The following is a 22,887-nucleotide window of genomic DNA, read 5'->3' as shown; positions in this document are numbered from 1 at the left end:
CCTTTGAACGTCCAAATGGGTCATATCTGATGACCATGAAAAGCTGACAAACTGCATTTTACACCAATTACTTACATGTATTGATAGGATTAGTGGATCAACAGGTATAAAACAGTTTAGATCAGTAGATGGTTTTAGTCGCCGGTGGCTGTTTGGGTCTTTATGGGTTAAACATACATAATCTTAATGCAACATCTGCAAATAGGCTAACTGTGACATTGTGGCATCTGCCCATATCCTTTACATGTCTATACAATAAAACAATACTGGCACATTGTGAATGTCTCACTATTGTGGTACAATTTTTTTGGAACAAATAATAGAATTTAATATTGTTGACTGGACTCTTCTTTGTATATAATACTCATTTTATTTTATTTTATTTTCTATACTTAGTGTTCATTCATTTATTTAATCCAGTTTGGTTATTTCAGAAACTTGAAGTCAGAATTTCATTTCTCGGTGTAACCACTGTGTTTATGCTGCGTATATGACAGTATTATTCTTGAATCATGTGTATGTACAATATACTTTGCTTATGCTTCAACTTGCATGTAATTGGTGATTAACTCATATGCTATGCACTTTTTAAAGATGGACAGTTTGATAATAGTTGTGGTTGTAGTTTTCCAGTGTTACTAATATTGATATGCATGTTTTTATTTTTAGCCAGTCACTCAGTTGTTTTTTGTGTGGTGTGATGACAAGAAGTAAGTCTTGATAAGATAGATAGATACAGTCACAGAAAAAGTATTTGACCATCAAAACTCATCAGAAACAATGGTTATGCAATCAAGTGCTAACCCCTGTGTGTATCATGTGACTAAAACAGGTTTTATTCAACACAACAAATATTTTCAGTTGTTATTGGATCACATCAGCTAAGTTTAGTCTGTAGACAGCATTTAATTCAGACTTTTGCTTGTGATAATGTATATATTTCTTGTATATTCTTGTCGAGACCTTTGCACACTGCTGTAAATGGTGTATTCAGATGAACTAATGATCTACAGTCATGGAAAAAAATATTACACCATCGAAAGTTATCAAAAACTAACTCCTGTGTGTATCATTTGACTAAAACAGACAGAAAAGAAAACATGGAATGCCTAAAAGCACTGTTTTTGTCAGTACAATGGCATAGCTATTGATGTAAGAACGTAAGTGATTTTGGTTATTATCAAGAAAACATGGAAAATGGATCGATATCAGCTCTGAAATGAAACTCTTATGAGCTATTTTTATTGTTATCATTATATTTATCCAAACAAATGTACCTTTAGTTGTACCAGGCATTAAAATGAACAAGAAATTAAAGAAAACAAGGATGGTCTAATCATTTTTTCCGTAACTGTAGATAGATAGATAGGTTATAAGTAAGTTTTCTTTGTTGACTAAAGCTCATCGACCAGACCCACACATATTCGCGATCCTCGTGATTTTTTTTATTGAATAATTCAAACAACTCATGTCTGCCTCATAACAGGGCAAATGACCTTTAATGAAATGCTTACCAGAAATGTACCAGAATACTTAACAAAATGCGTCAATAGGGAATACAGCATCTAGCCATATGTGATGCACACACATAATACTGTTAATTGACATCTCATATACAGTCTGAGTGTAAAATGTTGGTATTCTGAAATGTGAGTAAACTTCACACATTACCATTCATTTGTGAGTGAAGACGAACTCAGTCATCGTTTTGGCATGTCTTTGGGGGTGTAGCGATTAAAGTAAACCCAGATTTTCAGCACTTTGCTAATACTGTGATGTGAAAAACAGCTGTGCAGTTGTTCAAGATCATTTAACAATGACATCAAAGTAGGATAGATGTTTGACTACCATCTGCAAACGTATTTATAAAAAAATAAATAACATAGAGAGACACAAACATAAAAACATACCCCCAGTATGCCAGTCTACTGAATGTTTAAGTAGCATGCTTACACCATAAAGTGGAATGCTTTCATTCATTTGCTAAAAAGAGTGTGGGGTGTACTGATGGGAGTGCTTCGATATTTCACTGAGTGCAGTTTGATGCAAATATATAGATGAAGAGAAGAAACTGCGCAAGGAAATTAGTAAAGGATCAAACTGATAACAAAACTGCATTCACATAAATGTATCAAGAACTTCCAGTACCAGACAGGCAAAGCTGTTCATGTCTCCACCATACACTCAAATACACACACACACACACACACACACACACACACACGCACACATAAATTGATGGAGGGTGTCTGTAGCATGGCTCCAGTGTTGTGATATCAGTTTAGTCAGTGTTCATCAGGATAAGGGGCTCCTGTCAGGTAGCCGTTGGTCCCGTGAGTTTTGTTGGTCCCGTTGGTGGTGCTGCTGTGGTGCTTCTGATTGGGCGGGGGGCTATCGTCCTCATCAGAGCTGGACTCAATGTCACTGCGGTCATCTTTAGACACCTGCAGAATAAAGGGAGGGTTACGGATCATATTTTTCTCATTAAAATTCCTTATCTGTGTCATTATCTGTGGCAGCCATGTATGACGCTCTAACAAATGGGCTTTAGCCTGTGAAAACAGGAGGTGCTGTCAACAACAAGCATTAAAGTCATAAAATGTGAGTGCAAATTCATTATGTGGACCTCGAACAGCAACTAACAATTACTTTCACTTACAATCAATCTTATTTTTGCAGACTTATTACCCAATTTATAATTGTAATTAAAAAAGAATCCTTACAATTTCTACATCTATAAGGAAACTTTTCATATAGTTTTAGTTTACAACAAAAAATAATAAAACATAATATAAAGTAGCAGCTTGGCTGGTTAATTTTTGTATCATAAAATGTCCCGCTGCATAATTCTGAAAAGAAAAAGAGGCTGAGATGGAGGTGATCAGCATCTGGGACGTATGTATGACACAGATAGATCACAAGACACTTATGCAGAACCACATGACGCTCTGAAAGGCCTAGTTTGGGTTTTTGTGCCACTTTATAAAGGTCTGTCTAAAAATCAATGTCTGTTTACATGTACACTGTATTTATAATATTTTTTTGCAGTTTCCTCTTGCTGTCCTTAAAGGCTCACTCATTTAAAATTATTTCCAAATATACACTGGCAGGATGACTTACAGACATACAACTGGAAACCTACAGTAGTAACAAATACTGAAAATGATAATATTTTAAAAAGTGAACAGATGAGGTTAAACCTGATTAAAAATCAAGAGTCATCAAACTTAATATGCATTACACCATCAGTATTATATGTGTTCACTTTGAGGCTACTTACATGTAAAGGATTCCATTTTCCCACCTTGATGATTGCAGGGAAGAGAATAGAAATGCACAGTCAATAGAGGATCATAACACCACAAAGTATTTACAGATGTACAACCAGCACAGGATACTGTTATGTAACAACAGATATAAATCTAAGAATTACAACAGAGTTTTTGTGACTCACTTTTCCTTTAGAGATGGCTCGGCATGCTGTCTTCACTATGAGGTAGGACCAGAAGGAGTGAAGAAGCTGCAGAAGGATCAGAAGCAGGTTGAAAACCCACCAGGATGGGTAAGGCCCCACGATCTCCCAGCTCTCAAACAAGGTGGTGTTTAAAATCCTACAAAAACAGTATAGAGGGAAGAAAACTCTTATCACAATGTGTTTCATTAGTAAAACATGGTGCACAACAATTAAGTTTACAAATGAATGTATATCCCGAGGAGCAGGATCACAAAACTGAACAGAGGCCAGTAAAAAGAAATGACGTGGCTCTTCTCCAGCTGTCTGTCCTTTATGGACCACCTGGTTTTTAATGGGGTGTTCGTATCACAAGCAGATGTCTTTAACAAAGCATACAATGTCTATCTGACAGCAATAAATCAATAAAGCAATAAAAAATAATGTACATTTTCTTGAAAACCTAATACACTGCTTGGTTTCACATGATTACGATCAGTGTTAAATTTATCCCCAGGCAAAGTCTTGCAAATGGCTATCTGTGAATCATCCTCGCGATGCTGACGCCATGGCAACGGCTTTACAGTAATGACAACTATACTACTGCTGCGGTGGAGTCGAGCTTAAAGGTACTGTCAGATTACTATATTGCTGTGTGAAAAAAGGCACCGAACGGTTGGGTGCTGTCTTTTTTCTCTTTTTCCAAATATCTACTTAAAAACTCGTATTTACTCATGTGCCTTCAATAGAAGATACAGAGTGAATGCCACTTGCAGCTCTGTTATTAAAGACTTATCTAATAGCCTAAAGCTGCATGTTTGTGCTGATTATGAATGCACGGTATTCCATAGAAAAGCAGACATCTGCAGGTACCTCACTAGGAGACTAAATCCTATCTTCATTTACTTCTGAAAGGCATGATAACACTGCTGCTGGGGATGTGTTTGCACACACTATCAAGAGCTTAAATTCATTTGTGGTGACTACGCAAATGTCTTCAACACTGCCAAATGTAATTGGCATTCATCATCTAATTAGACTTTCAAATATCTGGGAAAAACAAAGACTCAAGAAATTAATAAAATATTAAAACTGTGCCTGTTCTTTTGCAGAGGACCCTGGATGGATCAACTACAGAACAGATGAACAGAGCTAAAAGCTAAATAACAGTCATAAACTAATAAAAGGCTGTTTTGCAATAAATATAATAGATGTTTTAACAAACAGCTGAAACTCTAGACACCGTTTTCAGCAAAAAAGCAGTGACCCTAATGATTTGCTTTTCATTTGTTGATTTGTTTGGCTTTCTTTGAGAGGTTAAAACTGCTGTATCCATAGTAACTATTACTTAGCAACAAAATTCACAGAGATGTATCTAAGCTACAAACTGTGGAGAAAGTAGTAGAAGGAGCACAGACATCTTCATGGGTCTGACATGCTTTTGCAGTGAGAGTCAACCAAAATGTGCAAAACACTTCCAGCAGGGGTTTTTAAAATCTCAGCAGTGCAGGGTATGCAAATGACAGATTAACATTTTTATTGAGATTAGCCATTTCCAACCAGGTTATGAAAACAGTAGAAGACTCTTACCAGACAGGGTAAACTCCCAGCCTTGAGCTTATGAAGAGAATTGCAAACATTGCAAACAGGAGGTTGCACAGTATCTGGCATTTGGCATAGTTCGCCATCTTAGCAGCCTGGGCAAAAAATAATATGAACAATTGAACATGTCAACAACTGACATGCAGTATTTGGAGTATTTCAGAGACACTAAAAGCTTGTTTGTAATCTACAAACACTATCCCTGCAAGAGAGAATATGACATAAGGAGTGTATTCAAAATTCTGTGTTTAAAATTACACAGAGATTAAAAAGATATCCAGTCTCCATATGCTCATTAGTCCATCTGCAGCATTAAATTCTCCAATTCATCCTCACCTCTATCAGCACGTCCGCTGCATCATGGAGACACATGACCAGCGTTCCCACTCGTGCCATGTTGTTCACATAGGAGAAGGTGATGAGGGAGATTGTTGCCACATGGTGCAAGAACATGATCAGGAAATCCTGGGGACACAGTTGCCAAGGAAATGTCACGTAACTACAGAAAGTACTTTGAAAAGTGTCTCGCAGCAGTTTGAGTCACTGCAAAAAAAAAAACCACAGTCTCTATTAGACTACAAAGACAAGTGGTAATGTGGAGCTCCGAGTGTTTGTTGGGGGGACAACATGTCTACTCTAACAACATACAATAGCCTTGTGTGTTTACACTGATGAGTGAGAAAATCAAATATACAGCACGACTGGCATGAGCCGCAGCATATTGTATATTTCTGACCTTCTGGTGTGGTATGTGGCAGCATGTATATTACTTCTATAAGCATGAAGCCTCCATTTAATCAGCCACATTCATCTTGTGTAACTGACAAGATCATTAATCACCATCAAACCATAATATTTAATTCAAAATATGTTTAGAAAGCTTTTCTTCTCATGCACTGGAAATAAAAGTCAAGTACAAAACCATTTAACCTCAACCTGAACTGAAGTGATCACTGTTATAGATAAATTATTAGGGAGAATACGTGGCATTTTGGCTTTGGTTCCATCTTGGTACAAGCCATAGGTTTGCCTGGAATCAAGCTCCAGGTGAATAAGGATTGATATATAGTAAATGACACGGGATAGAATTCCTCAATCAAATATTTAGCTGTTGAAATGTTTCAGCTTGTCAGCTCAAAGTGACCAGATCCAGCCCAAAATGACACGAGAATGAAAAGGAGAATGGAAAGAAAGAGTAGTGATGCAAGATACAGAATGAAAGCAAGGCGAGAGTGTGCAGGGAGAACATACTGGAATTGGCAGGGGATGCAGAGGACCTCCTCAGTGTTGTACTGTGTATGAAAAAACTGAAAGGAGAAACAAAAACAGACAACGTGCCAACAGTCAACAAAGAGATGACAGAGTGAAGGCATACACAGCACGGCTTCATGAGGCTGCTGTGAGTGCGCTGAGTGAGGTGTGTTGTGGAGAGGGCAGAGCTGGGGATGGACTGGAGATAGGAATAAGATAATGGCTGAAAGGCATGCAAATTAATACTAAACGAACCAAAAGTAATGCCATTTTCATGACAAACAAAGAAGATGAATGTGGGGTGAAGTTGCTGCCCATCAAGAACGTTTATACAAACTGAAACGCCATTTCAATTTGCATGAACACTGACCAAGCTGGACCTTTCACACCTCATTTATGGTATGGTTTGAATAATGCAAATACAGCAGATGATTGATTGATTGGTTATCTTAACATGATTTTAAATGTATTAAACTACCAGTAGCATCAGACATAAATCTAAAAAGCAATTACATAAACAAAGATATAAAAAGGGATTAATATTTGTGATTATTTGTCTATTTGTAAATTGCAGGCTATTTTCTGATATTTTTCTGGATAAAGAATGGGTCCTAAAACTTGTCATTTCAACTGTTGATTGCAAACTCATTACAAATTTAAATAACTAGAAATAGATTTTTTCTTCTTCAGTCTTTCTTATTCTTAAAACTCTGCGTGGCACCTCAATATTCTGTGACAGCTTTGGAGAGTTTCTGAATCGCACAAAAGCTTTTTAATCAAACTAAATCAGCGACACGTCTTACATCTCAGAGTGGTGGAAAGATGGGGAGAGGATTAATGGGAGTTTTCATGAAAATCCCATTTATGAATGTTAAAAAATGTTCATACTTTTTGCTATTGCAATTTTTTTAAATTTATTTTTTAAATTTCACACATCTGTGGGAGTTACATTAATCGAGTCATAGTGAGTGACAAAAGTTATGGACAGTCATACAAAGATAATTTCCTGTGATAGTGTGAAAAAAACAGAAGTTACAACACAACACAGAAGTTTTTACCCCTAAACTATATTCTTTAACAAATAAGCAAATATGAGCCAAGATGTTACAAAATTAGTTTGATCTTGGCAGGGTTTCATTCTTACCTTCCTCCTGATGTCTGTGAATTGAGAAAAGAGTAAAGACAGGTAGAAAGACAGCTCCAGTATGTAGTAATAATGGATGTCCACAGTTAGTGGCTGCATAAACACACAAAAGCATAAGGTTAAAACACATTCTGAGTCAAAATTTCCAGTTAGACAGGTCATTGAGCTGAGAATGGGCTCAGTGATTCTGTGTTAGAAAGGTAAACATTTACCTGGTAAGGGTAGTTGTACCAACACTCTTTAGTATTCCAAAGCCATGGAGTCTGCACAAAACACAAACAGTGACTTAAGAGATCAATGTGTTTTAGACAGAGATGGGCAGGAAGTCAGATATACTCATATTACAACTTGTTGTGGGTTATAATAAATAAATATTACTAATATCATAGATCCGCCACATACTTTTTTAAACAAGTGCCCTGACATTCATTTTGGTGACTCAGGACTACAATGTGTTGTATCATGGGTCGACTGTTGCATTATTGTTGCTCATAGATCTGTGAGTGTATTTAATTCCATTTAAAGTGACTCTCATCTGTTAGCACTGAAACTGTTTAGTTTGTCTAATTTAACCTGCAGGGGTTTATGTTAAGTGTTTTATTCACACTGTAAAACCAGTATTGTATGTCTTGGGTTTGAACTACATACTTTACCAAATTCAGATAAAAAACAAAACAAAACAAACATTAGATTTTAACCCATAAAGACCCAGTGCTACTTCTGTGTCAGTTCCCAAATGAAATTTTCTCTATTTTTAACCTTTCTTAAGTGATTTATCACTATTTATTCTAATATTATGCTCAGTTTTTTTTTTCAATTTTAAGTTAAAAAAAATCTGGTATTTTTATATTTTTCATTTATTGATCATGTACATGTTCATAAAAGCTAAGATTAAAGTTGAGTGTTATTATATCAGAAACAGAGAAGACTGAAGAAAAAAGTGATATTTGCAGTAAAGTATATAATTAACTGAACATAAACCCAGTTTCTCCATCCACTGTCATTGATCCAACGCCATGGGTTTTACTGGTGAATCAATGTTGTAGAAGATGACAGTGTTTCCACGTTCACTACAGAGCCTCTGAATGTCCCAATGGGTCATATCTGATGACCATGAAAAGATGACAAACTATATTTTACACCAATTATTTACATGGATTGATAGAATTAGTGGTTCAGAAGTTTTTAAACATTTTACATCAGTGGATGGTTTTGGTCATCAGTGGCTGTTTGGGTCTATATGGGTTAACCAAGATATATATCATATGCTGCCAAGGGAAAATATCCTGAAATATGACTTTTTACCCTAATTTTAGGCTAAATGAATTCGAGCTGAAGTTGAATGTTCCCAGAAATTAAAAATTCATAAAAATGGTAAGGTCAGTTAGATTACAATGGTACTATATTGACACAATTCAGTGTGAAAACTTGTGAGAAAGAAATAAGTCTAAGCCTTTATTCCTTCCCTGACAGGTAGGTGTTTTAATAAAAATATCTGAACACTGAAATAACCAGCCCAAGGAGCAAAACATTATTTTCACAAATATGGTGGAAAACCTTTTTTTTTTTTTTATAAAACTGAGGAAGAACAGGGTCAACTTAAACATACATTTAATGGTATGTTTTTGCTGCTTATATAGAGGTTCATACAATATTTAAGATTCACCGGACACTTTAGAAGGTATACATGCTGCTGCTGTAGTCCATCTGCTTCAAGGTTGGACATATTATGCATTCAGAGATACTCCTCTGTAGACTTCAGTTATAACAAATGGTTATTTAAGCTACCTCTCTATCAGCTTAGACCAGTCTGGCCATTCTCCTCTATCCCTCTGGCATCAACAGAGAATTTTTACTAAGAGAACTGCTGCTCACTGGATATTTTGTCTACGTTGGACCATCCTCTGTGAACCCTAGATATAGTTGTGTGTGAAAATTCCAGTACATCAGCAGTTTCTTAAATACTCAGGCCAATAACCATACCATGTTCAAAGTCACTTTAACAACCATTCCTCCCCATTCTAAAGCTCTGATTGTCTTGACTGTATCTGCCTGGGTTTCTGCCATATGACTGACCTATTAGACATTTGCATTAACGTACAGCTGAAACAGTGTACCTAATAAAATGGCCGGTAAGTGCATCTCTAACACACAATGTAACCATGAAAACTGAGTAATCAAAATGTTCTGTAAAATGCTGAATATTATGTTGCAATATATTTTTATGGAGCACTTCAGTAGAGTGCATGGAATGGATAAAAAATGTGTTATAAGCAAACAGTGATTGTAACCGTGTTTACGCCTCCTACATTCCTCTCCACCTTGTTCTATTAATAAATCCCAGAGAGACTTGCCTGCCTGCAGCAGGGTTAGCCAAGGAATGAACTGTTTTTACAAAGTGCTTTGTCATGCAACTTGTTTCGTTCAGACGTTTGTCCCACTCTGCGATATGAACTATTACTCTGTGCTATTTTATGTATTTTTTATGAATGTAGTATATGAATTATATTAATCCCTCTCAGCCACACATTTAACCGACTCTTTGGAGAGAAGACGTTTTCTGAATTATTCCCAAAAGTGGTGGTGATCAGCAGTCGCCCCTCATTATAGTCCAAGATGGATTATAAAAGCGCTCTTTGCTGGAAGCACAGGGAAAGTTGTCAAGGTAAAATCTGTCAGCAGCTTATTCTTCCCTTGTGCAGTTCATCATAATGACTGCTTTTTATAGAATGCTTTATAACACATTTCTAAAGTAAAATGAAATCCCTCATACCAGTACATTCTTTTACTTGCCATTCCTGCGACTTAGTCTTATTCAGAAAGCATAAGATTATCAATATGTGCTGAAAGTAATTTTAGAAAATATGTTGAGGTTTTTCTCAGTCTAGGTTTATTTACAGATGGTAAAAGAGGCATTATGCTGGTTTGCTTAAAAAAGGAAACTTACCTTTTTAAGAAAACGGACTCCATAGGTAAATATGTATAGGTAGAATGTAAATCTCCACCTGAAAGAAATAGAATAGAAATAGTAATAAGTGAAAGATGATGAACGTCATATATTGTAAAAACAAAACTGATTTTTTAGCCCTTATTGAAATTAAATACAAGGTTGTAAATATTGAGGATATTTCAGAAATGAACCTTCCATTACTTTTTACAAGTTAAAGCAGTTTTTTTCAACCTTGGGGTCGGGACCCCATGTGGGGTCACCTGGAATTCAAATGAGGTTGCCTGAAATTTCTAATAATTGATAAAAATAAAACTTACTAATAAAAAATATATGGTGAGTTGAGAGAGACAATCCCAATACATAAAAGACATGACAAATTTTGTGAAACTGAAACTGAAGCACTGTGGTACTGTTTATCTTTCAAATGTTCATTGTGGTCAGTTTCAGATGCTGCAGCTCTTTCATAATTCATAGTTTGAGTTATTGTTTGTTCAGTATTAATTGTCAGCCTTGTAAATCCAAGCTGGACTGACTATACATATCCTGACCAAGGAAAATCAAATTCTCACTTTTGTGCAGTAATCTACACCTGGCTTTTCTGCCTCCGTCCATAATAATATACATTAAACAGACTAAATGTCATCTAAAATTAACGTTTATTTATAACATAGTATAGCAAACTATTACATGATCAAAAACAAATTAATTTTAGCCAAAAAAAGGCTCTGTTTTGAATGTCTGGGGTCACTAGAAATTTGTGATGTTAAAATGGGGTCACAAGACAAAAATGGTTGGGGACCACTGGGTTAAAGGGACTATACATAGTATAATACAATCAAATACTGAAAACTCACCTAAAATTAACATTAGAATGTGTTGGACTGTAAATATATAAAGAGAATTTATTTACATCCATGGTCCAGATGATTTATGTGACCACTAATGGGAGTAGTGAGTCACTCTGCCAATCTCCCATGGTGAGGAAAATACCATGGGCCTTTGACCAAAGCATCAGAAACTGACCAGATGGGATGAGAACCACTAAGAAACCATTTTTAGAGTCAATGAAAGTGACAAAGTGATAAAAGACAGAAGCAGTGTAGTTGTTTTCACCACTGGACACATGGATTTGATGCTGAAATTGCAGTGTTTCTTCGACACAGGTAAGTTTGATGATGAAGTTTATAGGTAGTTAAGGTATAAAGTTATTATGTGATGTTATTATCTTTGCTAAGTTGGCCGTTTGTTGATCCATGCTTCAGACTAAACTGACAGTTCTGACCTTGTTTAGATGGTTCTAAACAGATCGTTAGTTCAGCTACTGACAACACAAACCATACAGAAAACAGGGGATTTGTAGTTTTTCGTTGCAGTGTTTACGGTCTAAAAGCAGAGCTATAATGTAAACTATCAGCTGATTCAGCATGTAAAGATTATAAGACACAGTGTTATTTTAACTGCGTCAGAACAACCAGCTATGAATTTTTAGAAGAAAACTTGATGATACTATAATCCAGATCAGTGAGTATATAGTCTGTTGATATATAGTGTTGATTTGTTGGTGGTTTTGGAAGCTGTAAGTGTGTTCTGGTATGAGATGTTTTCCTGCAGTTGAGAGTTTGGGAGACTGATTAACTTTGCATTTTTTTTCATCTTCTAGTCTGGACTTTTTTGGCTTTTTTCCCAAATCTAACTAAAGCTTTATGTTTTAATTTTTGGAAAATCATAAACTCATTCGCACAGATTCATCTAAGTCTTAGGATTTAGATACATTATTTTTTTATGTGTAAACATAACCAGGGGACCCATACGTTAATTTGTACTTGTACTGTTTATATCTAGATAAATGTAGACGTCATCAGTTTTGCATTGCTAAGGGAGATGCTCCTGTTGTCCGGTTCCAAACCCTGTCTACTCTGATCTCTACATAACCACACACAATGGAAGCACAGCTACACAACAGGGGAGGAGGTGATTATGAGGTCTGGGCTTGCAGGCAGAGAAGAAACTGCTTCAGGTGACAGTGAATGATCAAAGCATTGCTGAGCAGTGAGATGTGCATACACACTATAACCAACTCATAACAGTCAGCAACTGGGAGAAAGGATTCAAACCAGGTCAAACAGAGAGACATGCGGCTGTAGAAGTTGCATCAGATGACGCTGCAAGTCTTTCCACAAAGAACACAAACAAATTTAACCACAGCACCTGATCGAAAGACCTCCTGTTGTGCATTACTGTCACTGGATTTTCAGTTTTTGACCAGCTTTTCTCACTGAAGACTTCATAATTTCACAATTTATAGATACAATGGTTATTGGACACTTGAATATGTGCAGTAGTAGATTTATTGTATGTGGATTGGTACAAATCAGCCTCCAATGAGTCCCCTAACAGTGACAAAAGCTGTAAGGAACATTATCTGAGACAAGGTTACACCCCAAAAGTTGTAACTGTTCTTTCTAATATTAAACTGAATTTTGTTGACTGCCACAGCCCTGAGTGAAACAATACTTTAACATCCAAAACACTGTGAATCCATTTTGGTTTATTCAGTGGAGGAACAACTAACAGAGCACTTCTGTAAGATGAATGTTTGTTCCGTTATTCTGTTAATCTTTAACAGATATAAATCATGGAGGTATAAATCATGACTGTGTGAGCGTGCTAAGCAAAAAGAGGCCATTACTAACTGCTTTCTGTGCTGGATCAACAGTATTGTAAAACCAAATTAACTGGACAAGTCTACCTGGCACATGGTAAAGACTGTTGCATGGCAACTGGTTCATCAAGCCTGCAAGAGTCTTTTTCAAGTGCTGTTGAATCACTGCTATATATGAACAATCACAATGACTCAACTGCTCCCGTGAATAGATTTGTTTAAAGTCAGACACAGATGTGTTTTTTGTTATTGTAATGTCCTTTCGTCAGATGCAGTGATGATAATGAGCGGTTTGTAAATGTTGTGAATTGAATTATCTCAGAGCAGCAGTTCATTTGTGGCACATGATGTAGAATCAGCTAGCTAAAGACACTTTAAGTGAATTAATGTTGGGTGGTGACTGTGGTCAGCAGAAAACCTGCCCCGCTACTCTACAGGCAATAATCGCTGTCCCTCCCACCTTCGTTTATTCAACTAATTTGCTCTGATTACTCAGCATGATTTCACAATGGCCAAATGAAAAAGCTTGTTAATAGCCGGTTACTTTAATATGCCGCCAGAAAACTGCACCTGATCTAATGAAAACAGAGCGAATGGCCTTTCTCAAAAACACATGCAAATGGATGATCTCTCAGTTGGTCTTAAAAGCTTCTGCTGAGCACAAACACGCTTATTAGGTGTCAGCATGGTGTCTACTGATATCAGTTGAAAGATATAAAAATCACACACCTACATATGGGTTTGAAGAAGAGGAGTCATGAGAACGTTAGTAATCTTGGCTACTGCTGACAGTATATGTTCCCGTCGATTACCTACATTTATTTTAGTCAGGCCTTGTTACTGTGCTTGATAAAAAATACACAATAAATAGCTGCAATACAAGAAAAATGCTGCAATGATGTGTAATTAGTAAAAGAGTATACTTAAAAATCATTGCTTATTAAGAAAAAAAGCAAATTAAGTTGTACATTGAGCACATACAAAACCTTTCTAATGCTGTAATTATATCAAAACAAATATACGGCATTGTACAAAATGATGTTATGAAGTAGCATGGGATGGTGGAAGAGTAACCATTACTGATGAGAATCCACGCTCAAATCATGTTTACAGGCTAACTATTGTATTTTTAGTTTTATTCACATTGTTGCCACACCTTTCACCACTCACTTAGAACTCTTGTGTCTGTTATGTCTGTTTTAATAACTTGCAATGTTCCTTTTGTTGGGACTCCTACCTTAACTTCCTTACTTTGTTGTGCATGATATTTGGTATTAAATTTACTTCCTCATTGGTGCAGTTCAGTTTTGGCATCATATGTGTTATGGTCTCTTTAATTGGGGTCTCATCTTACGTTTGTTTCACTGAAGGCTTTCCAAAGCACATTTGTCTCACTTACATAAGCCTGTGTATTACATTGTTGTTTGTTGTATTTAGTTAGTGTTGTAGTACTCCAGATTGGTCTCAAGATCACTTTTTGAAAGGGTTAGTTTTGTCTCAAGTATGTTTTTGTTCAGTCTTGGATAAAGAGGACTCTGGATTTCATTTTAAGACCAGACAGGTGTAGAATATCACTAAATTCCACTAAAGTGTAAATTCTTGATTCAGCTTATAGGAGAATGTTTTTCACAAGATACAGGAATGAGAGTTATTAATTGTCACCATATGTTCCCTGTTGTTTATGTATATATTTCCTTCTTTGAGTTATTTATTTTTTATTAATTTGCCAGCACAATTAATAAACGTATAGGTAAAAGATTATATGTGTATTTGTATGTGTGTATGTGTACTTGTATGCTGTGGGTATATGTATAAACGTATGTACATATGTACGTGTATACAGATGTATGACTGTGTGTGTGTGTGTGTGTGTGTGTGAATAGATATAAGTTGCACTTTTTCCCACCCCTTTTCAGACATGTAAATGGAACTATTGTGCTGTTCTTCTGTCTAAGATTGTTATGATTGTTGATATTTGTATTATTATTATTTATGTTTTGCTAGTCCGCATATATGTTAAATTTCATTGCGTGTTCGAAATAAATCACTAAAAATCACTAAGCTTTCCACAGGCTGCCTTATTCACCTGCGACGGGAACCACTTCACCTCTAATACTATACCAATCTATAATATTTGTAAAGTTTATTTCCTATTGTGTATCTAGTCATGGTATTGGTCTTGATTTAGATGGTTTTGAACACGATGTTAAGTGAAATATAATCATGCCAAGTCATTTCATTCTAATGAAAGAGAAAATTATGTTAAATGTTAATAATAGGAAAATATACAACTCCACTAATATATATATATATATATATATATATATATATATATATATATATATATATATATATATATATAGTCAAACTGGGTAAAGTAAAAAAAAATTCTCATGTATTTTTGGAAAGGTCTAATATAGTGTGAGGACAAAAATCAACAAAATCTATCGCATGGGGTTAGTTGATTATTGATATTTCAATGCATAAATGTGCATGTTATAGTTTTACCCAGAGGTAAAATGGCCTGTTTCACACAAAATTCTTACAATAAATAAATAAGACACTGTTCAGACAATTAACAGTTTATCCCCAAAGCGATTGCAATAGAGGATCGGAATAAAAAAAATCGGACCAATGGCCCTGTAGCTTACCAGCCAAATTAAAAGCTTTGGGAAATGTATCCAGATGCCATTTAATATCACCCAGTTATGTGTATTTATTCTATTACAGAAATAGCCCATGTTTTGGTCATATTCCAATCACATCTGTAAGAAATTCAAATTCCAACTTGATATCATTGATACTTACTGATTTATTGTATCAATCCACTTCCTATCTGTTATAATGGGAACATTTTTCAAAGTCACACCAAATCCAGAATCAGATCTGGATCAAAATAATTTCAATACCTTGTGTTGACATCATCATAAAGAAGCTGTATACCAAGTTTGAAGTCAATCAGAACTGTAGTTTGGGAGAAAAAGACGACTGAAAAAAAAAAAATTGAAATTTTTTCCCCATAAGAGCCCATGTGAAATTTTCCGTAAGTTCCCGGATCCAGAAGAAGATCCTGATCAGCATGTGACCATTATGTTTAGGTCATCTCCCCATCAGGGCTGTACTGTAGAAATTTACACTTGATATCATTTATATTTACTGAGTTATTGCATCGATCCACTTCCTATCGCTTATAATGGGGACATTTTTCAAAGTCGCACCAAATCCAGAATCAGATCCGGATCCAAATAATTTCACTAACTTTTGTTGACATCGTCATAAAGAAGCTGTATACCAAGTTTGAAGTCAATCGGAAGTGTAATTTTGGAGAAGAAGACGACTGAAATTTTTGCAATGGACGACAGACGATGACGCCGATGGACGCCGCATGATGACAATAGTTTATGGCCTGTCGACCGGTAAGCTAAAATTGAACCTGATAATAGGCCTTGAACGAATGATACCATCTTCTATTACATAAAAAGATAAGATACTTAAATAATTAAAACTTCTTTCTTTTAAATAGTTTCTGGTGTATATTGAGGTAAAGAGTGACAGATCTAATAGCTGAAAAATCAACTCTATGCAACAATATTGTTATTATCTTCTTAATGTCTATGTCATGCGACTCTGTTTGGATAGTGAACAGAACAGATATCAGATCAGCCCTTGTGACGAATGCGATCAGTCTGCAACAACTGCATGAGGCCTAATTAGAAGCAAATCGCTGCTGGAAGGACAGCAACCAGCCACCTTTGAAGAACTCTACCGTAGGCAGGGAGGAATATGTTGTATTAAAAATAGAATGGACAAATGGCCCAAATGGTTCATCCTGGTCAATAAAGGACATTTTGTATAAAGCTGATGTGTGAATGTTGCCATATTGTATTTTGAGTACGTATGCTGTGTTATTTATTTGCTTGTTGTTCTGAAGGTTGCAGAGTCTATGCGAAGAATTTATAACCTGGGGTGGAAAATTTTCAATAATTTACTTCCTGTCCTGATATGGATACACTAGTGAATTTCTTTGTAATTTGTCTAATCTTGAATTCAGTTAATGACACCTCAGTGTTGTGAATAAGCACATAATTCCTGCATTTTTTTTCTTCTCCAGTTACACAGACATGGTAATGTATCATAGATGAATGTCTGTATTGCAGAACTGCTGCATCATGACACCATCGTTATTGTTGGTAATGTCTCATTACATTATATGAGTTATATATGAGTAACTGTGGTTCTGATTCCTGTGCAAAGCCACATTTTATCAGCTGTCAGTTATGATGAATATAGATTACAGCGTTGGTGCAACTGAATCAAATGAAAGTCATCAAGGCATATTAAGATACATCCAGTGTCTTATTGTGTTTATGAGGAAGCAGTTCTGACTCGTTTTCATCAGATTCCTCTGAGAGTTTGTAGTCCGTCCAGTGGTCTAATCAGCTGACAGTGTTCTCCTGAGTGAACAGCAGCCTCCGGCGGATCAGGGATGTGAGGCTCGCTGTGTCTCTAACTGCCAGATTGGCTCTACTGGTGTCAGACATGACTCTGCTCTGACAGCCACACTCGCTCATTGGCCTTTAACATCACACTGCTAAGTAACTACAATCTCCCTGATGGCAAATGCTCTACCGCAGATTAGCCGATTCTCTGTTACAGCCTGAGTGGGTTTTGTTGGTTTGCATTGGGACACATTTGACTATCATCTTCATCTCACAGCACCATCGGTATCATACAGGTTCAGTTTTATACAGCCATGCTAGACACACAACCACAACAAAACCTACCAGTATTTAGGCTCCTTTTGAATCAATGTATTAAAAATGAACAGAACTGCAATTAATCCTCAGAAAACACCTCCTTTTTCATTATTATATGAAAGCAAAAATGCCAGTTTTAGCAACTTCATCACTCCAGTTAAGTGACTAAACAGCAATATATATCTACAGATGTGGAAAAAATTATTAGACCACCCTTGTTTCCTTCAATTTCTTGTTCATTTTAATGCCTGATACAACTACAGGTACATTTGTTTGGACAAATATAATGATAACAATAAAAATAGCTCATAAGAATTTAATTTCAGAGCTGATATCTAGCCATTTCCATGGTTTTCTTGATAATAACCAAAATCACTTCAGTTCTTACCTCAATAGCTATGGCACTGTACTGACAAAAACAGTGTTTTTAGGCATTCCATGTTTTCTTTTCGGTCTGTTTTAGTCACATGATACACACAGGAGTTAGTACTTGATGGCATAACCATTGTTTTTGATGACTTCTGACGGTCTAATAAGTTTTTCCGTGACTATATTATTCCAGAAAACAGCAACTTACTTCATTGTGTCAGTAAAAGAGGCTGAATACATTACTGCCATCAATTACAAAGGTGTTTGTATATGTGTGACTGTGCTTCTAGGCACCTATATATTTTCACTTTATTTTCATACACTATGAAAATGAACTTGCAGGAACAGGAAACTTGGTTGAATGAGATATTGATCAAAGTGGGTGTCATACTTGATTTTACTGTCAAAGCTGTGGTATGATGATGTGAAATGCAGTGCACACACTCTTGGCTGTATGCACTGACATATTTTTCCACCACATCACAGAATAATTAATCGTAAAAGCAGCAGCAGTAAAGTGGCTATAATAAATGTATTTTGTAAACTTGTATGTATTTACTTGCTGAGTAGAATAGTTTGATTAGATTACAGTATGTTGAATGATGAAAGTGAAGTGTCTTACATGCTTTCGCAGAATCGAGTGAGGGTGCTGGGCTTCTCCTGGTTGCGGCGTTGTCGAAACCAGCGCTGGATGGTCCGCACATCCCAGTCCAGCTGCTTGGAAAGGCCTTCCAGTCTCTTCTCATCTGGGTGCTGGAAAGAAAACATGAACAGTGCACAAGTTAGATGTAGCTTTCATTGAAGTACATGGAGTAAGACTTGATAAGGAGGAAACACATACACAACCTTGGTTATAGCAGTGAAAACCTTCTCTAGGATGGCGTTGGGCTGAGCTTTCTGAGGCCCATTAGCTTGGATCTTCAGTCCCATCGCACATGGTCTGGCAATAAACCTACAATTAAAATATCATGACACCGGTTTGTGTTAATAGAGAGGCAGCGCTCTGGCAGCTCAGAGGTCAACTGATTATTTTAAGGGATGGAGGTACATCGGAACTGGTCTGATGAAAACATACTGACAGGCTGCTGCCTTCTTCTCACATCTTTTATTCTACTGTTCATGTACATGGTAGTGGTTTTAACCACAAATGGTCTCCTACATGTTGTCCTGAGGACTGAGGAAGGCTATTTGTGGTTGAAACATTGTCTCAGCAGCATGGAGATACTTTTTCATCTCTGTCACAAGGTACCTGGCCACATTTTATGTAACAGATTAAATTAATACTTTTCTGGCAGGTAGTGGTGAGTTAAGTAAACTATTAAATCTAATCTAAATGTAGGTGGCACTATGTAATATAAAAAAACACCTATAGGTTGTATATGTGGTTGTACTGTTTCACTTTATTATTTAGAAAACTGAATTTTCTTGGATAAACATTGAACACAAGGAAAGAGTTTAGATGAAAAATTAACGACTGTGATCCAAAAGGAGACACCTGGCTCTTATATGCATGTGTCTTCCAGTATTTCAATCATTGTATAACATTATTAGGGGTTAGGGTAATGCAACGCGCATGGTACCGCAGCTGGAGCTCTGTGGTCAAAATGAAGCGCTTTGCAGAAATTGGGCTTTGATGCTGCCAGAACAGTAGCAGAATTGGGCAGGTATGGTAAGTTGTCCTGGTCCTGTGTATGTGCACTGACAGATGCATCAAATGCAGACAGCGCGTAATGCTGCAGGCCTGCAGAAAGAAGGATGATCTACCCTGGTGATTTGTGAGCTAACCAGATAAGATGCCATTGTTTAGTTAACAGACTGACAAACACAGGCAGCGGCTTGTGCCACATCATTCAGCAGAACACCACACCGACATAGAGAACCCTATTTAAAGCCGCTCGGAACATCGCATGCGTTTTGGACCCACCTTTCGAAAACCAGCCGGATCATAAAGATGCAGAATGCTAAAGGACACGCCAGATACAGGTCCTCGGCTTGGGGGAAGGTTGCCTCATCTGTGTTTTTTAAGTCAGCCCAGGTTACATTATGAGGGAGCCAGAACCTCTCGTTCCAAAACCACGCCAAAATACCGGCCATGTCTCCGGTGCAGACTCGGTGACTGGGTCGAAACAGGAGTCGATGGCCCGCTGTGTCACGTCGAGCTCTCACAGCCGATCTGACCGTGCAGACTGGGCTGATGATGAGATATCCGTGTAGATCTCCGTCCGTCCGTTTCCCCTCAGATATTCCACTGTAGGGAAGTAGACTCAGTCTCCGCAAGTGATTGGTGCATTGAAATGTCATGCAATACAGTCGTTCTGCCGCTGCGTAATGGACACAAAACTGGATTTCATTGCCTCTGTCACTCAAAATAACACCGATTCGTCTTTAACTACACGTTGAAACCATTATTTTATTTTGCTCATATTGCTTATTTTACTGTCACTTTATATTAAACTCATAATAATAGACCTGTTAGGTTAGTGGTTAATTGTGATGACATCATAAGTCACATTTATTAGGTTGTGTAAAAACAGTGCAATGTCAAAGCAAGTAAACCATAATGTTTCAATGCTGACCAGAGCTTCCTCATGCTTGGTAAACACTCCCACCTAATGGCAGCCAGGGTGTAACATCCAATTCTAGTCTATTCATTGATTTATTTTGTGACAAAGATTTAACAAATGACATCCGAAAATATAGTATGTCTTGGTCTTATAGTTATTAATACAGAAGCAAAAATGCTCTATTTTAGAAGAGAAAGGTTTTCCTTGACAACAACAACAACAACAACAACAACAACAACAACAACAACAACAACAACAACAATAATAATAATAATAATAATAATAATAATAATAATAATAAATCAAAATTTTTGTCAACCAAAATGTATGATAGCAGCCAAATTTTTCAGACAGACCTGAAAATACTGACTGTATTTAAATTTTTTGCCCCCAAAACATGATTTTATTCCATAATGTTCATAAAACATGCAGATGTTTGCTCTGAAGCGAGTCCTGCTGTTTTTTAAATCCACCTTTATATGTATTATATACTTAATGAGCAGGATAGGTCTTGTACATTCTAAAATAAATAAATAAATAAATACACAGCTGTGTCCTAAGACTCTACATCACCATCATTTTGACAGACAATGATTACACAAGGGATTTGGCTTCTTCAATGAGGGAACATGATCTTATGACATTGACAGTGAAATAGGCTTAGCATGATTTTTGTAATGGAAATTACCTAAATCTCCTTATGGTGGCTCTGTTCTATGGTTTATAAAGCATAATGATGATTTCAGATTTCATTTATTTGTATATATGCAGGTTAATACACAGCCAATGCAATGGAAAGTTGTGGACAAGAACCATTCAATGCACTAGTCACAAATATTAGAACAACAATGCATATTAAAAATGAGAAAAGTGTAAAGATATATGAGGGGAAAAAAAGAAAGAAACAAAAAGATATAGCTAAACATTAAAGGAAATATGACCATGTACATGTGCAGTGTCTAGAGCTACAAAATGAGAATGTAGGCCTTAACAGCTCAGTAGTGCAGATAAGATGGGTAATTATAATAATATTGCACAGATGGAAAGTGACAGTACAGGTGAGTGAGTGTGCACAGAAACACAGTATGAGGTTTGGTGCATGGTCATGACAGTTTTTAGTGCAGGGTCAGTGTCTGTTTAAAAGCCTGATAACCTGGTGGTAAAAACAAACAAACAAACAAACAAATAGAATCTTTTAAATATCTAAAGCAGTACTTTTCAACCTCGGGGTCGATACCCCACGTGGGGTCACCTGGAATTCAAATGGGGTCACCTGAAAATTCTTGTAATTGATAAAAAATAAAAAATTACTAGTAAAAAATATATGGTGAGTTGGGATGACAATCACAATCCACAAAAGACATGACAAACTCTGAAGCTGAAACTGAAGCACTGTGGTGCTGTTTATCTTTCAGATGTTCATTGTGGTCAGTTTCAGATGCTGCAGCTCTTTCATAATTCATAGTTTGAGTTATTGTTTGTTCAGTATTAATTGTCAGCCTTGTAAATCCAAGCTGGACTGACTGTACATATGCTGACCAAGGAAAATCAAATTCTCACTTTGTGCAGTAATCTACACCTGGCTTTTCTGCCTCCGTCCATAATAATATACATTAAACAGACTAAATGTCATCTAAAATTAACGTTTATTTATAACATAGTATAGCAAACTATTACATGATCAAAAACAAATTAATTTTAGCCAAAAAAGGCTCCTTTTTTGAATGTCTGGGGTCGTCAGAAATTTGCGATGTTAAAATGGGGTCACAAGCCAAAAAAGGTTAGGAACCAGTGATCTAAAGTGTTCTAGTAATGTTGGCCCTCACTGTATTTCTGTTGTGTCTTCATGGATCAGCTCTTTGTCATCCTGTCCATTTAGCTAGACCATACGTTATGAAATGCAGTGGCGCCATCTAGTGTCCAGTGTTAACAGCTGCACTTTGAGGGCTCTGGTGCAGCTCTGACTCCGGTGTCACTGCGTGACATATTTGATCGTCACACAACGTGACACTATTTCACACAAAGGGGCTGTCAGGACATTTCATTGTTTATTATTTATTTTAAAATAGTAAATGATATTCGTAAATATTCGCATAAATAGGCTACATTTCATATGATTGTACAAAGTGTCCGATCC

At 36.5% G+C, this 22,887-nt stretch overlaps 1 protein-coding gene across 1 annotated transcript; it reads right to left on the bottom strand.

Annotated features, from left to right (window-relative positions):
- Positions 1-1,426: 1,426 nt before the first annotated feature.
- cers6 (ceramide synthase 6) lies at positions 1,427-20,521 on the bottom strand. The gene is made up of 11 exons (XM_030125564.1): positions 20,111-20,521; positions 19,033-19,138; positions 18,809-18,939; positions 10,396-10,453; positions 7,661-7,711; positions 7,449-7,541; positions 5,390-5,518; positions 5,042-5,148; positions 3,455-3,611; positions 3,281-3,304; positions 1,427-2,444 (listed from the first exon to the last, which is right to left on the bottom strand). The coding sequence occupies exons 1-11, from the start codon at positions 20,485-20,487 to the stop codon at positions 2,286-2,288; spliced, it is 1,392 nt and encodes a 463-aa protein (XP_029981424.1). The 5' UTR covers positions 20,488-20,521; the 3' UTR covers positions 1,427-2,285.
- Between the last annotated feature and the right edge of the window lie 2,366 nt (positions 20,522-22,887).

Source organism: Sphaeramia orbicularis, chromosome 21 (genome assembly GCF_902148855.1).
Source record: "Sphaeramia orbicularis chromosome 21, fSphaOr1.1, whole genome shotgun sequence".
NCBI lineage: Eukaryota > Metazoa > Chordata > Actinopteri > Kurtiformes > Apogonidae > Sphaeramia > Sphaeramia orbicularis.
This window is presented reverse-complemented; position numbering and strand designations above follow the sequence as displayed.

Bases quoted from the DNA above. Each gene is read 5' to 3' on its own strand.
- cers6 (XM_030125564.1), bottom strand. From the start codon at position 20,487: ATGACATTTCAATGCACCAATCACTTGCGGAGACTGAGTCTACTTCCC. The intron at 5,519-7,448 runs GTAAGAATGAAA...CTGTGTCCCCAG, and splicing joins TCACAGACATCAGGAGGAAG to GATTTCCTGATCATGTTCTT. The intron at 2,445-3,280 runs GTAAGTAGCCTC...TTTATTCTGCAG, and splicing joins GAAAATGGAATCCTTTACAT to GTGTCTAAAGATGACCGCAG.